This window comes from Macrobrachium nipponense, chromosome 45, assembly GCF_015104395.2.
Source record: "Macrobrachium nipponense isolate FS-2020 chromosome 45, ASM1510439v2, whole genome shotgun sequence".
Lineage (NCBI taxonomy): Eukaryota > Metazoa > Arthropoda > Malacostraca > Decapoda > Palaemonidae > Macrobrachium > Macrobrachium nipponense.
Genome location: NC_061105.1, coordinates 18,622,362 through 18,637,516, shown reverse-complemented (window position 1 = coordinate 18,637,516; position 15,155 = coordinate 18,622,362). Strand labels below are relative to the sequence as shown.

General features: G+C 36.7%; 1 protein-coding gene across 1 annotated transcript in view; it reads left to right on the top strand.

Moving 5' to 3' along the window:
* Window positions 1-15,155, top strand: part of LOC135214430 (glutamate receptor ionotropic, kainate 2-like) — a 232,041-nt gene that overhangs the window by 153,059 nt on the left and 63,827 nt on the right. Inside the window, exon 4 of the mRNA XM_064248705.1 lies at window positions 3,176-3,351. Within this exon, the coding sequence (XP_064104775.1) occupies window positions 3,176-3,351 (176 nt within the window). The remainder of the gene's footprint in view (window positions 1-3,175; window positions 3,352-15,155) is intronic.

The window sequence follows — 15,155 nt, the reverse complement described above, 5'->3', positions numbered from 1 at the left end:
AGGCCAGTCCCTTACGACGCTCCTGATTGGCTGTTGATAAGCCAATCACAGGGCTGGAAACTCTCAGTCTCTCTCGAGAGTTCACATAGGCAGGATGTATGTTCCACCTCTCCTCACGTATACTGGTGAAAGACGTATCCCGCATGAGAGGTGGAATATACATCCTGACTATGTGAACTCTTGAGAGAGACTGAGAGTTTCCAGTCCTGCGATTGACTTATGAACAGCCAATCAGGGGCGTCGTAAGGGACTGGCCTAAACATCAGATGCAAGGTTGATGTGAATCTACTATAGTTACACTTACTGAATTATGCTTAGGCAAATATTACATGTTCATAAAATATTCCAAAATTCTCGATAGTTTTCGTTCAGTAGTCTTCCAAAACAAGCCATTTGTTCTGTCAGTCAGCCTTGGGGTATTATTTGTAAAGACTAATAACTAAGTAAATAAATTTATAAATAGATAAATAAATAAAGATTTGGCGTACCTCCCGTCAGCGTAATTGGCTTGAGTAAAAGAGGCCTACCTTGAGATCATTGAATTTGCTTTTATTTGTTTATTCATTTATTTATTTATTTTTTGCATTCTTCTTTTGTCATGTTTCTGTCAGTGTCTATTCTCTCCTTTCACATTATTTCCAATCTTTCTTCTCTCTCTTTCAGTTGTTTTCATCTTTCTCTCTCTCTCTCCCTCTCGCATCGTCTCTCAATCCTCTCTCGCTCTCTCTCTCCATCCTTCCTCTTTCCCTCTCTCTCTCTCATCTTATTGAATGTTTTCCTCTTTTTGCCTCCTTTCTCTTTCTCTCTCATCTTACTGACTTTTCCTCTCTATGTGTCTCTTTCTCTCTTCTTTAATCTTATTCTCTCTCTCTCTCTCTCTCTCTCTCTCTCATCTTATTGAATTTTTCCTCTCTCTCTCTCAACCATTTTATCTCTTTATTTCCCTCCTCCATATCCACTTACAAACCCTTATCAATCCCCAGTTCATTCGTTATCTTTATAACCTTTCTTTCCTTCTATATTTCTTCTTCTTCTCTTCAATTTCTTTCCATTTCTTCTTCTTCTCTTCAATTTCTTTCCAATTCCTTTAATAACCCCTTCTCCTTCTTCATCTCCTTCCCCCCCCTCCCTCCCCACTCCTAGATTTCCTCACCCCTGCGGAATGTTGACCCCGGCGGATTGAAATCCGGGTAAATCCGCAAATCGTTTTTCGACGGGCACAAAGTACCAAGGCGGAAGTAAGTGGCGCCTTTTGAGCCCCGATTTTGATTGGGGGACACTGAGAGGGAATGTCCCCTTTTTCTTCTCTCTCTCTCTCTCTCTCTCTTGTTTTTTTTTATCTTTTTTCGTCTTTTTCGTCTTTTTCATTCTTTCATCTTTTTGCCTTTGGATTGTCTTTTTCTCTCGTCCTATGGGTTATCTTTCTCTTTCTCTCGTCTTATTGCCTCATCTCTCTCTCTCTCTCTCTCTCTCTCTCTCTCTCTCTCTCTCTCTCTCTCATCTGATTGAATTTTTTCCTCTGTCTTATCTTACTGAATTTTTTTTCTCTCTCTCTCTTTCTCTCTCTCTCTCTCCTCTGATTGAAATTTCTCTCTCTCTTTCTCTCTCATCTGATTGAATCTCGCTCTCTCTCTCTCGGAAATTTTTCCTCTCTCTCTCTCTCTCTCTCTCTCTCTCTCTCTCTCTCTTTCTCTCATGTCTTAACGCGGATACAGAAATGTTGATAAGATTTTGCAACTCTTTTTCTGTTTGATCTTCCTTTTTGTGTTTTATTTCTTTTCCTCTTTTTATATTTCTCATTTTCCCTTAGAATATTCAGTCTTTATTCTTGTTCTATTATTTCATTCGTGTGTGTCAGTTATTTCCTCTTTCTATATTACTCCTTTTCACATTCTTCCATCTCTTTCTATCTTTCCTCTTTTTGACCTTTCCTCTTTTCCTTTGCATTTGTTTTCTCTATTCAAACGAATACAAAAAATAGAATATAAAAAGTTCAGGGATTTTTGCTATACTTTTTCTATTTATTTTCCCTCTTTACTCTCGTGTGGTTTTATTCCCTTTCTCTTCGTCTTTTCTCTTTTTTTAATCCTTTTCACTTTCACTTTTTTAATTTTTTATTTACCTTTAGATTTTAATCCTGATTCTCGTGAGTATTCCTCTTTTTCTCTTCTGTCTTTCGTCTTTCTCTCTGACCTTTGTATTTCCTCTCTTCCAGCGGATACAAAATACTTCAAAGGTTTTTGTAGCACTTTTTATTTTCATTATTGACTCTCGTGTGCTTTCCATTTTCTTCGGTACAAAATAGATCAGAGGATCCTGAAGCCCTTTTGTTTAGAAATGGTATTTTCTCTGGTGTTTTGTACTCTCTCTCTCTCTCTCTCTCTCTCTCTCTCTCTCTCTCTCTCTCTCTCTCTCTCAAAATAGATCAGTTAACAATTTTCATAAATAGATTACAGAAACACTCTCTCTCTCTCTCTCTCTCTCTCTCTCTCTCTCTCTCCTCTCTCTCTCTCTCTCAGAAGTGAGCTGCAAGAAAAGAATCATTGTTAGTAACTTCTGGTAACTTTCTTTTTGTGCAGACAGCGAGGTTCCCTTTGAGAGAAAGACCGCGCTCGTGTGAGTGAAAGTACGTACACACGGAACTCTACGTAAATCCACACATTACGTACACATAGACGGTTATCAGATTGTGTTCTTGACGAACCAACTTACACATTACGAAAAATGCGTCTACAATACTATAATCCTGTAATGACATGTATTTGAAGCAGACTAGGCCTAGTCGTCTATCCTCTTCTTCTTCTTCTTCTTCTTCTTCTTCTTCTTCTTCTTCTTCTTCTTCTTCTTCCTTTTTTTGATTCCAGGTCTCTACGTAAAGTGTACCTACATTGCGAAAAGTCTGTTTAAGTCTCGCCATACTTTCGTCCATCCAAAACAAACTAAAGTAAATTTACATCAATCGTACATTTGATGTCTAGGCCCGTCCCTTACGACGCTCCTGATTGGCTGGAAACTCTCGGTCTCCCGAGAGAGTTTCCAGCCCTGCGATTGGCTTATCAATAGCCAATCAGGAGCGTCGTAAGTGACTGGCCTAGACATCAAATGCTCGGTTGGTGTGAATCTACTATAGGCCCAGTAACCAATCCTCTACTTCTTCCTTTTCTTCCGATTCCAGGTCTCATCAAGCTCCAGGAACTGGTCAAGTCACCTCCCAAGGAGCACATGGAATTCCTCATTCGCCAGGGGTCGCCGGAGAACTACAGGGACCTCCTGAAGGAGATCAAACAGAAAGAAATTTACAACATCATCGTCGATACGAAGCCTGAAAACATGAATCACTTCCTCCGCGGGGTGAGTAACTTGGGTGTTTGAAGTCTTAATCGTTTTATTTACTTTCTTATCAGACGTCAATGATTTATTGGTCTTGTAGTTTTTTTTATATATGTTCATATGTTTATATATATGTTTATACATAGTCGCATTCCGGAGAACGAAATTATTCGACCATATTCCAGATTTCTTCCTCAGTGTCTTTACTTAATAACATAACAAGCCTCTTCTGAGTTTGCATTTTTCCGACATTTCATTTGCATAATACAACAGCAGGAGGTCTGCATATGCGAGCGAACGGGTGAACGCGAAATAAGGTCGAAATGAGATCAAAATAAGGTCAAGTAAGATCAGTTAGGTCAAATAAGGTCAAAATGAGGTCAAATGAGTTCACATAAGGTCAAAAAGGTACATAATATTCAAATAAGGTCAAATAAGGTCACGATATGGTTACACAAGGCCAGAATATGGTCATAATGGGTCAAATTAGATCAGGATGGGTTAAGTAAGGTCAAATAAGGTCAAAATAGTCAAACAAGGTAAAATAAGGTTCAAAATAGTCATAAAACATAAAACAAAGGTCAAATAAGGTCAAATAAGGCCAAATTAGTCAAATAAGGTCAGATAAGGTCGAAATATGTCACATAATGTCAAACTAATGTTAAATAAGGTCACATAAGGCCAAATAAGGTCGGAATTTCCAACATCACGCAACCCGCTTGGTCTTAAAAAGAGATTTTAAAAAAAAACCTGCATTAGTTAATATACGAGATTGAAAACTACTTCGTTAAGATACGTGCTACCTCGACGAGTTTCTAATAATTCTCGCTTCAGAATGTGTGATTCATTCTCAAGATATTGAAAAAGTGGACAATCGCACCTTTTCCTTGGCAGTCCCTTTTGGGGTTATTAAACTGTTCATAAGGGTTTTCAAAAGGTAGTCACTTAAAAGAGAGAGAGAGAGGGGGGGGGGGGGGGAAGGTTTATCTCAACCGTGATAGAAAAATGGACAAAGAAAGAGATAGGGAGAGAGTGATTTTATCTCAACATTGATAGAAAAACGAGAGAGAAGAGAGAGAGAGAGAGAAGATAAAAGAGAGAGAGAGAGCGAGAGAGAGATACGCAGAAAGAGAGAAAAGAAAGGAAGGAGAGAGAGAGAGAGAAAGTTTTATCAACACATGATAAAAAAGAGAAAGAGAGAGAGAGACGAGAGAGCGGGGGGGGAAAGGGTAAGGAAGAGAGAGAAGAGAGAGAGATGCAGAGAGAGAGAGCGAGAGAGAGAGAGAGAGAGAGAGATTAAGATGAGAGAGGATGAGAGAGAGAGAGATTTTATCTCAACATTGATAGATAAACGAGAAAGAAAGTAGTAGAGAGAGAGAAAAAAAATTATTAGGATTCAGGTGATCAGTGACCGAAATGAGAGAGAGAGAGAGAGAGAGAGACGAGAGAGAAGAGAGAGAGAAGAGAGAGAGAGAGAGGGGGGGGGGGAAGGTTTATCTCAACCGTGATAGAAAAATGGACAAAGAAAGAGATAGCGAGAGAGTGATTGTTTTATACTCAACATTGATAGAAAAAAACGGAGAGAGAGAGAGATGAGAGAGAGAGGAGAGAGAGGGACACAGACCAGAGAGACAAGAGAGGAGAGAGAGAGAGAAGAGATTTATTTCCAACATTGATAAGGAAAAACGAAAAAGGAAAAGTAGGGAGAGGAGGTTAGGAGAGAGAAGGGGAGAGACGAGAAGAGAGAAGGAGGAAGAGGAGAGAGAGAGAGAGATTTATCTCAAAAATTGATAGGATTAAACCGACGAAAGAAAGTAGGAACGAGAGAGAGAGAGAGAACAGGAGAGAAAATTGTTAGGAATTTAGGTGATCAGTGGACCGAAAATGATGATGAGAGAGAGAGAGAGAGAGATCAGAAGAGAGGAGAGAGGAGAAGAGAAATTGTTAGGAATTGTTTAGGTGATCATTGACCGAAATCGAGAGAGAGAGAGAGAGGATGAGAGAAGATGAGACGAGAAAGAGGGAAGAGAAGGAAGAGAGAGAGAGAGAGAGATTGTTAGGATTTAGGTGGGAATCAGCGACAGAAAAAAAAGAGAGAGGGAGGGAGAGAGAGAGAGAGAAAAAAGAGGCAATGACAGAAAAAAAGAGAGAGGGAGGGAGAGAGAGAGAGAGAAAAAGAGCATGACAGAAAAACGAGAGAGAAAGAGAGAGAAGAGAGAGAGAGAGAGAGAGCGGCGACTTCATAACAACACTGAGCTCTCAGCGGCGAATATTTGCGAATAACTTCATATTAACGTCTTTGTTTGATCAGTCCACCTCGTGTTAGTTTTCCCTTTTACGTCTCTCTCTGTCGGGACGGGATTCGAATTTGTTCTGATGATTGGTGTTTTCAGAAACGGTCTCCGTCTCTCTGTCCGTCGGACGGGATATTGTCCTAACTAATTAATTTTGGCGAGCGGATCTCTCTCTCTCTCTCTCTCTCTCTCTCTCTCTCTCTCTCTCTCTCTTCGGTTTTGTGGGATATTTTGATGCTTTTATTAGATAAGTCTTGTGGCTATATATGTATGTATGTACGTATGTATGTTTTGTATGTATGTATGTAAATAATGTAAACTACTATTTACATTCATACATACAAATTACATATCATTACATATTATATGTTGTTTGTATGTATATATGTAAATAGTTATTTATATTATGTGGCCTTTTAATCTGATGTTTATATATGCAATATAGTAAGAATAATCGGTATATATATATATATATATATATAATATATATATATATATATATAGATATATATATATATAGTTATATATTTCCGAGAACAAGCAATCAAAATACTTGATTATTAAACGACAGCAATACTTATCTCTCTCTCTCTCTCTCTCTCTCCTCTCACTCACACACAACACACACACACACACACACACACACACACACACACATACACCCATATTACAGAACGCATGAGGCTCGCAACCCCGTCCCAGTAAGCTAATCATTTTAGCATTCACCTTCCCTGAGGGTATAAAGGCGTATAAGCTCCGGTCTTTTAAATAAGTCCCAGCTAAATTGTGTTAACATACTGGACCTTTGTAAGCATCTGGTTACAAGGAGAGATGTTTATGAAACTTTCCTTTCATCGAATCACAGTTGCATTAGAGGAAACGACACGCGACTTAAAAAAGTTAAAAAGCAACGTAAGAAATAGTTCTTTTATGGCATTGTCATGAATTGGGAGGGCGTTTAATGTTGCGGAAAGCATTTGGCGATAAATCAAAGGTAAAATATGGCCCGGGAATAGTCCCGAGAGAATTCGTGCTTGGGTCGGTTTGCTTCGAAAACATAACCTAAATAGGATTAAGACCTAGACGTATTGCGCAGAGAATGTTATGTGTTTGTGTTTTTGTTTATTGTTTTTGCGTTTCCGAAGTTGAAGTATATATAGCTAAAAAATATCTGGACATTAGAATTGGTTAGTTCTTGTAGAAATTCAGCAACTGATTTCTTATAATTATCAAGCAGGCACACGAATGTAGGTACTACAGTGTCTTTTACAGACTTCTGGAAACGAAATATATTTAACCATAAAACTGTAAATATTTGTGTTTTGTATTTATATATATCGAACCATAAAAATCTCAACATTAGAGTTTTATGGTTTGATATATTACACATAAAACTCTTAACATTAGAGTTTTATGGTTAGATATATTATACTTAAAACTCTAAACATAGAGTTTTATGGTTAGATGTATTAAACATAAAACTCTAAATATGGAGATTGATGATCAGATATATCAAACATAAAACTCTTAACATAGAGATTTATGGTTAGATATATCAAACATAAAACTCTAAACATAGAGATTTATGGTTAAATATATTTAACCATAAAACTCAAAACATTAAAGGTTCATGGTTAAATATATTTAACTAAACTCTAAGCATTAGAGTTTTATGGTTAAATATATCTAACCATAAAATTCTAAATATTAGAGTTCTGTGGTTAAATATATCTAACCCTAAGCCTCTAAAACATTGTAGTTATATGGTTAAATAAATATTTTTATCCCAAGAACTCTAAACATTAGAATTTTATGGTTAAATATATTTAACCATAAAACTTTAAACATTATGTTTTATCTTTAAAATATATTTAACCATAAAACTGTAAACAATAGAGTTTTATGGTTAATTATATCTAACCATAACACTCTCAACAATAGTTTTATCTTTAAATATAGTATATAAGTAAAACGCTCAAGATTCGAGTTTTAATCTCAAACATATTTAGTGATAAAACTCTCAGCATTAGAGTTTTTGTGGTTAAATATGTCCAACTACAACGCCCTAAATATTGCAAATGCTTATTTCATGTAGGAAATCAGCAGTAGGTAGTGAAACATCATTTCACAGGCACATGAATGAAGGTCCGATCTCTTCCACGGTCTGTGAATAACACGAAGAAACAAACACACACACACACACATATCCGAAAGGGATTCAACGAGACTGCTTCGTTCTGCTTCCCTCCCTCCCGCGTTCCGAGCCATTGTTGTCCCCGAAACTGAAATTTGAAAAGAGGGCGGATTGGTTCCTCCTGCCAAAAATGGGGGCAGGGATTCGAGTTCACGATACTGTAAATAAGCGACTTGGGGCGTGAATGGAGCATTTCACTGCCGGTGTTGTCGCGAACGAAAAGCGTGGGGCGGGGAGAGGGGGGGCGTGATAAGCCGCCGCCGACAAAAGGAGGCTCCCTGAAGACGTTCGAATAGGTGACGGGCGGTCGATATAATGAGGCGGAGTCGAGGCACTTGATGGGAAATGAAGCAGCTTAGTTGTCTCGAAGTCTCGAGTGGAATCTCCTTTTGGGATCTGTCGTGAAATGAAACGTTGTATCTGTCGGTAAATAATCATCTCTCATACGTCGTGAAAACGCCCCTGGTACATTTGTCAGGAAATGGCTAACTATCTCAATCAAGATTCCTTTTGATTTTGCATATGACAAAACGTTGATATTTGTCAGAAAATTATCAATATGTCATAAAAGCACCATTTTAGTAGAAATTGCTTTTTACTGTGTGTATAACAACACGTTAATTTTTGTTAAAGAACAATTTGTAATACCTTGTTATGAAATGCGTAGATATTGCAATAGAAATTCCTTTTGAAATGCTTTATGACAAACTGTTGACATATGTCAGTAAATAATCTGCTATACGTTGTCAGAAAATGGGTAAATGTTTCAACTGTAATCACTTTTCAATTTATATATACAACAAAATCTCCGATACCTGGCAAAAATGCTATATGTCAAAATATTATCTGTAATGTATTAAAAAAAACTCACCATTGTCTCCTTGTTAGGATGGGTAGATATTTCAACAGAAATTATTTTTTATATTCTTGTATATAACAAAACGTTGATATTTGTAAAAATACTGTTTCAGAACATGTAAACTACTAACATTTTCCTAGAAACTAGTGTTAAAAGAGGGGTAACATTTTCAAAGAAAATTAATATTTCTGATGATGAAAATGAAAATTGTTCTCCCGATGAATAGTTCAGAGATTTGTCACAAACAAAACTTTGTTTATTGAAAAAAGAACAAAGTTCAGTGTCAAGCATGATAGTATTAGTAATACGAACGTAATCTAACTTAAAATGAATAAAAATCCAATATGAAGGATGATGTTGCTCTGGCATGAAATGAATAAGTCATTTCGTGCGAAATTCATCTGAAGTTTCAGATGCGATTCTCATGAAATCAGTTTTATTTCAAGAAATGCTCGAATGTAGCACTGGATTTTTTTTCTTATTTGCCTCTTGCATTTACCAACACACTGACAATTTACGAGATTTAGAAAATATAACTGGCGAAGTCGTGCGCGCATCCATCCGTCCCTGGGTGTAAAGAATCTCTCTTTTCATCTCTCTTTTCCCTCTCTATGAAAGAGGCGAAAAAGAGAGCGGTGGAAATTGGAAACAGCGAAATGTCCTCCCCCGCCACTAAAAACTAATGAGACGTGGCCCATCAGGTTTACGGCACATAATAACCAGGTTGAGGAATCGCCCGCATTTTACGAAGACCCGGGCTTGTGTATCGCATTCGGTAATGGCTGGGCGATTGTTTTCGTACCCTTTTTGTAAGGTCGTAAAGAGGGCCCTTTGGAGGTCATAAAGGGAGGGAAAGTTTTGGGTCGTAAAATGAGTGGGAAATGAATAGTCTGGTTCATTACCGTTTCGAAAAAACGGTCGGAGTTTCACCGGGTTTTGTGCTTTCATATTTACGTAGAATTGATCAACGTGAGGACTGTCTAAATTTTCGCCTGTTGGCCTGAATTAATGTTAATTACCTTCAGTATTAACTTATATTCCTGTAGACGAGTTTTCGCGGATGAAATTTATATTGTAAGTAAAAACAAAGAAGATAATGTTTTTACAAGTTTCTACAAATAAAACATATACTGTAAGCAACGCACAAAAAATTGTTTTCAAGATTTAGTTGCAAGTGGTAGGCATTTATGGTCATTAGTAATAATTTAATAAATCCATTTTTATGCAAGGTATGGTTCAAAGTGACCCTGCCCAGGGCTATTAAAGAGATAAAGTCATATGAAACCACATTGAAGATATAAAAGCAAAATATAATGATTCAATTTGTTGAAAAAAATCAAAACTTTTATAAAACTTGATTATTTCATGAAGGTACATTAATATATATAATCATTTAGCTTTATGTTTCTTTGCTTGTTTGGAGGAAGCTACGTAAAATATACGTGTGGCTTAAGAACATAATATGAAATACTTTGACCGTGACAGTCGTCGTCACTGGCAATTCTCGATTATGTTATAGGAGAAATCGAAATCATCAAATAGATGCCTATTTCACGAGTGGGGTTGGACTGAACATCTTTTGCTCAAGTTTTTGGTCTCCGGATGTTTTTTATTCATTTATATTTAATTAATTTCACTCTAATTGACCGACTAAGTCCAGTGGCTCACACAAGGCTTCTTATATCTTTTAACCTTTTATCACGCCTATTTTCTGACAAGTATGAAGGCAGTTTGTAAGTGAAACGTGAGGTGTTAATACCGTAGAGTTTATCCAAAGATCGTCTTCCATAAACCACACTACATTAAACCTCTAGTAAAATGGAAGTCCACTGTGAAGTTTCTCGTGTCAAGACCCATCAAATGACACCTCACTCCCCCCTCCACCCTCCTACCCCATAAACGCCCTCCATCCCTCCCAAAGCATCTAGACAATAAATACCAGAGTGAAGTTTTATTTTTCCTCCGAACTTGAACCCAAACGTCCACAAAATCCTTCCACTCTACTTCCACTCGCTCTGATTCTTTCTCTACCCGGTTTTTTATTGTTTCTTTTTCCTCCATTTTTCCTCTTCTTTCTATATTTCCTTCACGCCACTCTCGGGGAACAAAAGACGTTGAAAAAATAAAAAAAAAAAAAAAACCCCGCTTCCTGCAATTCAACAGGTCCTCTTATTTAAACCGGGGGGAGACAGTTAGCAAACAACAAAGTATATATACATCTTAGGCTGACTCCATCTGGGTATAAGGAGAAGGAATAAATCTCGCTTCGTCGCTGATATTCCAAGGCGTCGGAGGAACTTGTGTTTGGGGGCTTTTGGCAACACTGTCACGGCGTTTGGCTAACGAGCAAGGTATGCATGACACTTCGTAGTCAAAGGAAGTTATGATCTTCTCTCTCTCTCTCTCTCTTTCTCTCTCTCTCTCTCTTTAGTTATTTCAAAACTCTGTATGTGTGGTTAATTCATGGCTCTCTCTCTCGTTCTCGTTATTTCAAAGGTCTCTCTCTCTCCTCTCTCTCTCTCTCTCTCTCTCCTCTGTGTGTTTGTGTGTGTTTGTGTGAGGTTAATTCAAGGTTCTCTCTCTTTAGTTATTTCAAAGCTCTCTCTCTCCTCTCTCTCTCTCTCTCTCTCTCTCTCTCTCTCTCTCTCTCTCTCTCTCTCCGTTGCCTTGATGTGTGGTAGCGCGACTTGGTCACAATTACGCGTTCGAGAGAGAGAGAGAGAGAGAGAGAGAGAGAGAGAGAGAGATAGAGAGAGAGATTAGGTGCGCAGAAAAGGGTAGAGAAAGACTGTCTACACAAAGAGAAACAGTCTCTCTCTCTCTCTCTCTCTCTCTCTCTCTCTCTCTCTCCTCCCACCCGGAGCATCTAAAAATGGAGGAGGCAGGGAGGACGGTGTCATGCATACTGGTTCGTTAGCCAAACGCCGAAAGTGTTGTTACCGAATGCAGCCGAGTTATTCCGGGCTGCGAAAAATATTCGAAATGCACCGAGTTTATTTCCGCAGAGAATTTTTGCCCGAATTGAGTAAGTCTAAGTGGCTCTCTGAGGGTTCTCGCTCCTATTATTATTATTATTATTGTTATTATTATTATTATTATTATTATTATTATTATTATTATTATTATTATTATTATTATTATTATTATTATTGGCGTTGTTGTTATTATATTTATTATTATTATTATTATTGGCGTTGTTGTTATTATTGTGTTTTATTATCATTATCATTATTAGTTTATTATTAATATTTTTTATTTTATTATTATTATTATTATTATTATTATTATTATTATTATTATTATTATTATTATTATTGGTGTTGTTATTATTATTACAACATTTTTATTAACATTATCATTATTAATTTATTATTATTATTAGTTTTATTATTATTATTATTATTATTATTATTATTATTATTATTATTATTATTATTATTATTATTATTATTATTATTATTATTTTCTGATATTTCTCTGCTCTCAATAATTGTCCAATCTTCATTTCATCCATAAATATATATATATATATATATATATATATATATATATATATATATATATATATATATATATAATAGATAACATAGAAATAGGAAACATTGAGAGAGGAGAGAGAGAGAGAGAGAGAGAGAGAGAGAGAGAGAGAGAGAGAGAGAGAAGGTAGATGACCAACTTCTGGTGACAGTTATAAAAGAGCGAAAGTGGGATTGCGAGGTTTTAGGTCAACAGCACAGAAAACCAAGAGAAGGGGAAAGAGAGAGAGAGAGAGAGAGAGAGAGAGAGAGAGAGAGAGAGAGAGAGAGAGAGGAAGTGGGCGTGGAAGCCACGTTCCCTAAACCACCCAAACCTTCTACACACACAGTCCGTGAATAACTGATTTTTTTTTTTTCCTTCTTCCAGAACTTGGAGCTTAAATGCAACGCGTCAATGAGCAGAACTTTTTTTTTCTTTTTTCATATTTTTTTTTTAACCGTCGATTCCCGACGTTTGCCAAAAGCTCGCAGGAAGTTCAAAGCTGCTATTGCAAGCAGAGAAATGTTGGAATGGGGATGGAAATGAGAACGGACGCGGAGAAAAAGGGGGGGGAAAAAAATGATAATGTTTTGACCTGAGTCGTAGATTTGATTCAGAGGCTGGAACGATGTGGCTTTGCGAAATAATGAGGTGTGTAACTCTGTGTATGTACGCTTATGTTATGTATGTATGTTTTATATTCATATATTATATATATATATATATATATATATATATATATATATATATATATAGAGAGAGAGAGAGAGAGAGAGAGAGAGAGAGAGAGAGAGAGAGAGAGAGAGAGAGAGAGAGAGAGAGCTGAACCGACAAATGAGAGTAGAACTATTATTCCAATAAAAAAAACAATAAATTTTAGAGAGAGAGAGAGAGAGAGAGAGAGAGAGAGAGCTGAACTGATGAATGAGAGTAGAGCAATTATTCCAACCAAAAACAGCAATAAATTCTAGAGAGAGAGAGAGAGAGAGAGAGAGAGAGAGAATATCTGATTCAATATACTATAAATCCAGTAAAATATGGAGGTCCAGGCATCTTACCCCATAGGATCACCACCTCCGGAAATTTAAGGAAAAACTTCGTAAGCCTCAAGACCCTGTAAGCCTACTCAGTCCTTCTCAATCTGATATTTTTAACTTTATTATTATCTAATGTTTATTTTATTTTATTTTTTTAGCAAGAAGTTCATTCTTAGTTTGATTACTGACTTTTTGAAAATTTGATTAAGGGTTTTAATTGTCTTTTTAATTTGGTTTCTTTCAATTGTTTTATGAATAGAATTGCTTGGAATTTATTCAATTTTGAATCTTTAGTGTCTTCATGAAAATATCTTAGATCTTCTTTGCTTATTCATAATAATTCGTCTCTAGAACCTTTGTTTTAATTGTCGTACTAATTTGGTTTATTTCAGGGAATGTTTTCATGAGAAATAAATTGCCTGGAATTTAGTCACATTTTTAGTGTTTTCGTGATTATATCTTTGATTGTCTTTGCTTATCCAAATAATTCGCCTCTAGAACTCTCGTTTCATTGCAAATTCCTGTCGCTCGTTTCCTAGAAATATAATAAAGAAATAATCGAAATAATTCTATAAGTTTCAATCAGTTTCATTGCCTCAAGGGAAAGGAATTCGAAATAGAATATAACATTTAGGCCCAGGACCAAGCGCTGAGCCCATGGTGAGGTCATTCAGCACTGAAAATAACGTTGAGACAATTTTTAGGAGGGGGTTGAGGAAGGTAGGGCGGAAGAAAGAGAATATGATCGGAGGTACAGTAAGTGAACTATAAGGGTTTACAGCTAGGTGCCGATGGGACTGTTGTAAAGGTCCTTAGGTATTGCATACAGTGCGCAGCTTGAGGTGCACTGACGGCATTGTCTAGATGCCCTCGTTTCTATGTCTATGATAAAAATATGTCTACGTCTATGTTAAAAGTAATAAAAGACAAATTCATAATTCACAGCACATTCGCTAGTTTAGTTAGTAAATTATCTTGAGAGATTATCTTCCTACTTCATTCAACTTCGATTCATGCATTCGGTTGGCTTGTTCATTTTAAATACCTATTCTTCATTACGAGACTCTGTCATTATTCGAAATACCTTCGTATTTCCTCTTTTCGTTTGAATTCCTCTTTCATGACCAGTGCCAAATTGTTACGCCCTTTTTTTAGGGGGTTTGAACCATAATCACTGAAACGGGGATATGAAATTCCAGCTCATGCGTCTCCAAATTTCCTTGATGTACCAAAACATAACTTTCCCTCTATGTAATATAGTTCATAACAAGGCATCAGAGTAATTAAACCTTCCACAAAGGATTCACTAATTATCTGTTGCGGTAGGATGAAAAAGAAGCTAGAGTTGGGGTTTTGTTATGATTTCGTAATCAATTCTGTTCTTTCCTTTCGAGTAGGACTACTGTTTCATAGGTCGCTTCGTAGTGCAACTCTAAAAGGTTTTCCTCCTGTTACACCTTTCAAACCTTTTTCCTCTCCTGTTACACCTTTCAAACCTTTTTACTTTCCTGTTATACCTTTCTAACATTTTTACTTTCCTGTTACACCTTTCTAACCTTTTTACTTCCCTGTTACACCTTTCTAACCTCTTAAGCTTCCTGTTACACATTTCAAACTTTTTCCTCTCCTGTTACACCTTTCTAACCTTTTTACTTTCCTGTTACACCTTTCTAACCTTTTTACTTTCCTGTTACACCTTTCAAACCTTTTTCCCCTCCTGTTACACCTTTCAAACCTTTTTACTTTCCTGTTACGCCTTTCAAACCTTTTTCCCCTCCTGTTACACCTTTCAAACCTTTTTACTTTCCTGTTACGCCTTTCAAACCTTTTTCCCCTCCTGTTACACCTTTCTAACCTTTTTACTTTCCTGTTACGCCTTTCAAACCTTTTTACTTTCCTGTTACACCTTTCAAACCTTTTTACTT